General features: G+C 42.8%; 1 protein-coding gene across 1 annotated transcript; it reads left to right on the top strand.

The window, feature by feature from the left end:
- Positions 1 to 369: 369 nt before the first annotated feature.
- LOC135520365 (delta-like protein A) lies at positions 370 to 6,318 on the top strand. Its single transcript, XM_064945864.1, has 12 exons — positions 370 to 384; positions 916 to 1,014; positions 1,128 to 1,430; positions 1,714 to 1,774; positions 1,891 to 2,148; positions 2,961 to 3,021; positions 3,159 to 3,289; positions 3,542 to 3,711; positions 3,877 to 4,093; positions 4,240 to 5,056; positions 5,154 to 5,277; positions 5,405 to 6,318. The coding sequence occupies exons 1-12, from the start codon at positions 370 to 372 to the stop codon at positions 5,408 to 5,410; spliced, it is 2,262 nt and encodes a 753-aa protein (XP_064801936.1). The 3' UTR covers positions 5,411 to 6,318.
- Positions 6,319 to 6,986: the final 668 nt, after the last annotated feature.

Below are 6,986 nucleotides of genomic sequence, written 5' to 3'. Positions count from 1 at the left end.
GGCTTTTTAAGACCTCTCCCTGACAATGTTAACATAAATGTTGTTTTCTTTCCTAACATAAAAACATATAATTTAACTACCCAATCTATATTCATAGATAAGCTTAAATGCCAATTGTAGGCAGACTTGTACAATACATTACTGTGAAATACTGATATATAGTTATAACTGAAATCTGCTTTAAACTGGAATAAATAATTTGCCAATCCTGTTTTGTTATTATGTGCTACATTTTTCAATCTCTAATGTTGTGGAAAGTGAGTCATTCTAGGACAGGTCGCTGAGACAGTCTCGTGCAGTTTGCTGGAATACTTTGACATTCCTCCATTTTCCATTTTCTGACCCAATACTAGCTTGTGATTTGAGACGATGGGGCTTGGAGAGGTATCCATTGTGATCCCCTGAGCCAGATTGTGTGTGTGTGTGTGTGTGGGGGGGGGGGGGGGGCTCGTTTGCATCTTATTACCCTAGCATGCGCCGGCCCATATAAAACTGGCGGCAGGCGGCCTTCACTCAAGACAGACGCACAATTCATGTTGAGGAAAGAAGGAAGAAGGTGGCGGGGAAGTATGTTGGATCAGTGACAAATCTTTCCTTGGGATAGACCACGTCACACAAAAGCAATTTCCTACATTTGTTGCCCTCTTCGTTTCAACAGTGAACGAACTGTGTCAATTATAATTATAATATTTTTTTTTGAGTGGGATTATCGCATTGTAACGGAATTTTGAGGACAGTTCAGGGCAGTTCCAATATCTATTTTGGATTATCTTTTTGTTTCTTGGACATGAATGAAATCGGCGTGGCTGACACCAGAAAGTGAAGAGAAGACCTCGTAAGAGAAGAAACGTGCTCAATGATTCATTCACAGAACATGATTTGAAAGGAGGCATATTGAGCTTAAATTGAGCTGAGTTGCTCCAAGACTTTTTCCTATTTATTTATTTGTATTTATTTAATATGGGGCGCGCTATTCTTCTGACAGTTGCGGTTATGTTCGTCTTGATATGCAAGGTAAGACAACCACATAACACAATTACCATACTATTCAATTGATAACAATTTCAAGATTTTACATCACATAGCCTATGTTAATGATTGTGTAATAAATACAATTATTTCAACAGGGTTTTTGCTCAGGAGTTTTCGAACTGAAGTTGCAGGAGTTTTTGAACAAGAAAGGGGTTCAGGGCAACATGAACTGCTGCAAGGGAGGCTTGACGTCCGTTTATCAGCAACAGTGTGAATGTAAAACGTTTTTCAGAATCTGTCTGAAACATTATCAGCCAAACGCATCACCAGAGCCACCTTGTAACTACGGCGGCGCTATTACGCCTGTTCTTGGGTCAAACTCTTTCCAAATTCCGGAAGCCATGTCTGACAGTTCATTCACCAATCCCATCAGAATTAACTTCGGTTTCACATGGCCGGTGAGTACTCTGCCTTGGGTTAATTAACGAACAAGTAATTCATATAAACCTCTAGTCAAGAGGTCATTAAAAATCCGTGCGTACAATTTGGTTAATTTATATAGAGTGGTCTATTAATGACTACACGTATATATAAACATGTCAGTCTTGTTTGTTTATGTTTGTATTATCGTTTCGAAATGTTATTTTTCCTTCTAGTATAGAGAACATGTTAGATGGGCCTATCTCTTTCCCCATCTCCGGTGGCCACCTGTCTTATGATGCTATTTGTTTATGTCCTCAGGGGACGTTCTCGCTGATCATTGAAGCTCTGCACACCGACTCCAAAGACGATCTTTCGATAGGTAGGATCAAAATACACTGCCGTAAACTTGTTTGGCTTTACGTGGTGTGATCTAATCAAGGATAACTTACATTTACACACATTTTGCTAAAGTTCCGTTCTTATTTCCATCTGCAGAAAACCCAGACCGTGTTATCAGCACAATGACCACTCAGAGACATCTGACGGTGGGAGATGACTGGTCTCAGGACTTGCATACTGGAGGAAGAACCGAGTTGAAGTACTCCTACCGCTTTGTTTGTGATGAGCACTACTATGGCGATGGCTGCTCGGTCTTCTGCCGCCCACGAGACGATGCCTTCGGCCACTTCACCTGTGGAGAGCGCGGAGAGATTGCCTGTGACGCTGGGTGGAAAGGCCATTACTGCACAGAACGTAAGTGAAACTTGGTGTTCAGGTGTTTTTGGGGAAATATTTGACTAAAGATGATATAACATTGTTATTCAGGTTTTACGTATAGACACTTTTTGGGTCATGTCAAATAACATTATTATGGTAGATGAATATACGTTACTTTTTATGTTAGGTGGCGTGGCTATAATCATCTAAAAATTGAGGCAACTTGAACGAAAACACCACGCTCCCACAAACACGACCACTTTATTTATTCAAATCAAGCGGAGGAAAGTTTTCGGAATAATCTCACGCGTGCCACAAATTTACATGCTACGTCCGATTCGTTACTCTTGGAGTTGGTTGGCCGCTGATTGGCTGAGGCGGGTGATGTATTGTTTGAAGTGGGCAGCTGCGGGGAGAGAGTAGACAATGGAGCAGCTGTCACGCACTGGCAACATACTCACCAGCTGTCCACTCTTATCTGCCCCAATCCGAGACATTAAGGGGAGTTGTGTGCACAGAATGAATAAAAGAGTTTTGACCCACAGCGATGAAAAAAGGGGCCTGTACTGAAAGAGAGAGAGCGAGAGAGAGAGTTTGCTGTGTGCACCCTCCCATTGTCTCTATGCACTATGTTAAGCGGAATATACTTTCACCATGATAAGGAGAGTGTTTTTATTTATTTTATAAAACAGCTAATGGGTTTAGTTGCCCCCCTTTTTAATGAATTTGTTCAGATTTAAGCAATACATTTTTTGTTGTTGCTCAAAGCCAAACTAAACAAAGAGCATATGTGTAAAAAGTGTTTTTATTTTGCCATAGTTCTTACCTTGTGTTTATCTCCTTTGTAGCTCTCTGCCTTCCAGGATGTGACGACGAACACGGCTTCTGTGAGAAGCCTGGGGAGTGCAAGTAAGTTAGAGAAAAGACAACTATGATTTCCACCTATTAAAACACTTCCTCAAGTTAATATTTTCAGAAATAATCTGTGACATAAAGAGAAACTTGAGTGGGTTTCTAAACAATGTGTTGTAATTATTGTGTGACAGGTGCAGAGTGGGTTTCAAAGGGCGGTACTGTGATGAGTGCATCCGTTACCCAGGCTGCCTCCATGGGACCTGCCAGCAGCCGTGGCAGTGCAACTGTCAGGAGGGGTGGGGAGGCCTCTTCTGTAACCAAGGTGAGTCCCACTGGAGAGAGAGAGAGAGAGAGGGAGGGGAAAGAGAGGGGGGGGGAGTGGGAGGGGGATTTAGAGAGATGACACAAACAGAGACAAAGAGATAGTGTTGTGAGAGAAATTGTGAAAAAAAGTGTAAGAAAAAAGTGTGAGAGTGGCAGAAAGACATTAGCTGGGCTGCTACTGTTGTTGTTCTGCCATATGTTCCATTGGGACTAATGGACTAATCCACATGTGCTGCTTGTCCTCCTCCAGATCTGAACTACTGCACTCACCACAAGCCCTGTATGAATGGAGCCACTTGTAGCAACACTGGCCAGGGGAGCTACACCTGTTCCTGCAGACCGGGCTTCACTGGGGATGCTTGTGAGATTGAGGTCAACGAATGCACCCTGAACCCCTGTCGAAATGGAGGAAGCTGCACTGTAAGTACTGTACAATTACATCATTGTGTTTCGAATGTACACTCAATTACAACTAGGATCAGGAAGATGTTGGCAATCATGAATAGCACTGTTGTTGTGATGGTGATCTAATGCATTTTGGTGGAATGTATTTGTTAAGCTTATGTTTCAATCTTTTTCTCAAAGGATATGGAGAACACGCATGCCTGTGCTTGCCCTCCTGGTTTCTACGGCAACACCTGCGAGCTGAGCGCCATGACTTGCGCCGATGGTCCCTGCTTCAACGGAGGCCGCTGTGCCGACAACCCTGATGGCGGATACTTCTGCCAGTGCCCCACTGGCTACGCTGGCTTCAACTGCGAGAAGAAGATTGACCACTGCACCTCCAGCCCATGCTCCAATGGTAAGGGCTAATTGAACAACTTACACAGATGTTGTTTCAGATCTCAAGTTCAACTTTTTAAATTTAAGCAGTTACCTTTCAGACTACAGCCTGCCCCACACTATTGACCACCCATTAATTCCCAATCGCTCTGCCTCTCACACTAGATGCCCGCTGTGTGGATCTCGTCAATTCCTACCTGTGCCAGTGTCCTGATGGCTTCACAGGCATGAACTGCGACCACACCGGCAATGAGTGCTCCATCTATCCCTGCCAAAATGGTGGTACATGCCAGGAGGGTCTTGACGGCTACACCTGCATCTGTCCCCCGGGCTACACAGGCCGCAACTGCAGTTCTCCCATAAGCCGCTGCGAGCACAACCCCTGCCACAACAGCGCCACCTGCCACGAGAGGAATAACCGCTACGTGTGCGCCTGCGTGCCTGGTTACGGTGGCCGCAACTGCCAGTTCCTGCTCCCGGACCATGCAGCTATTCGAGGCTCGGAGATCCCCTGGATGGCGGTGGGGTCTGGGACAGCTCTGGTGCTACTTCTGCTAGCAGGGTGTGCAGTGCTGGTGGGCTGCGTCCGCAACAAGATGCAGCGAGGTAGCCAGGGCGGCACCACCGTCGGCGAAGGCGAGACAATAAACAACCTGACCAATAATTGTCACCGGATTGATAAGGACCTGTCGGTAAGCGTCGTAGGGCTCGGGCCACAGCCAGGCGTCAAGAACATCAACAAGAAAATGGATTTCGGAAGCGATGCCGACATGGACGGACCATCACCATCGTGTCGGAGCAGCTACAAGAGCCGCCACCTGCCGGCGGACTATAACCTTGTGCATGAGGTGAAGTACGAGCAGGTGGCCAAAGAGTCGATGCTGAGCCTGGAGGCCTCGGCTTGCGAAGAGAAATGCCAAATTCTGGACTCAGGTTTTGAGTATGAGGAGTGCAGAAATAAACGCAGCAAACATTTAAAAAGGTAAAGCACACTCAATAAGATAATAGATGTAATCATATAACATGACAAAATTTGAAAGTCAGTTGACTAATGTGGATCTTTGTCTCTCTTCCATCAGTGACGCATCAGAAACTTCAAGAAATGAAATGAAACTTCCAGAAATGTCCGCATGTGCAGACACCAAGTACAAATCCGTGTTTGTCATGTCGGAGGAGAAGGATGAATGTATAATTGCAACTGAGGTGAGTTTGGGATACTTTTCTTCACTTTTCCTCATTTATAATTGTTTGATAAAGTCACTGCATTACCCTAAGAGCTTTGTAAACAACAACAACTAATGTCCATTTTGTTTCTCTCTTGTCTCCATAGGTGTAACGCAAGCCACCAATTTGCTCTATGGGAGAGTTTTAATACTCCTTTAAATGCTGCTCTAACCCTAGGGGGAGGTGTCCCGCCTTGAGACTGCTGCTGATACTGAGACGTTTAACTGATATTCAGAGTGAGCTGGTTCTCTACTGGAAAATAAGTGCAGGCAGTGGAGGCCTGTGGGATAGGAATCGGTGGGGCAAATCTTTTTTTACCTTTCAAAGCGACCTCAAGCGAAGATTTTTATAACAAGATTGAAAAATGGACAAACCGTCACGATAGAGGTGATGTACGATGTCTTCGGTTTCGGTTGTAACAGAAATGTAGGTTTGAAGTTTTTGCAACATTTGCACCCAGCCCTTTTCTTTAGCCCCACAAGCCGTTGCTGAGCGCATGAACTGCATCAAACGGTGGATGTTTGGCCATACTGGCCTGTCCTTCACAAGGCTGTTAACATGGATTCTGATCCAATCTCTAGACCTGTGAGGACTGTACTACGTATACTATATCACTGTGTAAAACTGAAGTGTGTTGTTTCAAAGCCCTCCTAACCATTTATAACATTGTATTGATTGTTTTTGGAGATGAAAACTTTGTCTTAAAATCTTTTTTTGCTTCGATACGGATTTTGTCCATTTGTAAAAAATAAAAAATAAAAAAAGAAATTGTATGATTAAAAAAATACGTATGATTTAATTTAATAATTTTGTATTCTTTTTCTTTTTTAATTATATTGTATATTTGCTATGTTTGTTATGATTATTTAAGTACATTTTTAATGCTGATATTTGCAAAGGCACTTCAGGTCAAGGAATTTGTTTTTAAAGAAATGTTATTTAAAGTAAGAGGGATTGTACAACATTTTATTATTGTTACTGCCTCTGCTACTGTTTTTTAATGAATAAATATAATTGAAAGTACAACTTTTTTGTGTGTGACTGTGGTTTGTGAGCCCATGCCTAGCCGTTCTTTGGGTTCTGTGAGGAAAGTTAATCAGTAACATCTGTTGTCTTCCCCTGGCTACCCCATGGTGGGCTATTCTATGCCGATGCTGTTGGTCACTGCCAGGAGTTGAAAGTGTTTCCGTGGAGACCAACGGGGGCTATTCATGAAAAAACAATGTCCCCACGCTAGATGTACTACTCCGATTTCCACTCTGATAGAAAAATGTGATAAATGCAAACTACTGCTTTAAAACATCCTTATATGAAGCAAGAAACAATTAACACTATTGATGAATGTTCAGTCCAGAAAACTGACAAACACCCAGTCAATGTAACTTATCCAAATGTTTTTTTTTAATGTTGAATATGCTTTGTAATACATCTACAATCATATTTGATGATATCTGTAGTCAAATTCTTAAAAAATAAGATTTTAGAATTTCCCCATGGAATTACCCATTTACGATTCTTTAACATTTTTCTATTTTCTACACATTTGATTCCTTAGTTGCCTAGCGAATTAAATCATATTTGTTTTCAGCCCAAAAAAGTTGGGACAATAAAGTAACTGTAAATTGTCACCCCTAAGGTTGGCCTCTAAAGGCGGGTATACTACTATAGCCTGCCTCGTGGCATCATGG

Source organism: Oncorhynchus masou, chromosome 4 (assembly GCF_036934945.1).
Source record: "Oncorhynchus masou masou isolate Uvic2021 chromosome 4, UVic_Omas_1.1, whole genome shotgun sequence".
NCBI classification, from domain to species: Eukaryota; Metazoa; Chordata; class Actinopteri; order Salmoniformes; family Salmonidae; genus Oncorhynchus; species Oncorhynchus masou.
This window is presented reverse-complemented; position numbering and strand designations above follow the sequence as displayed.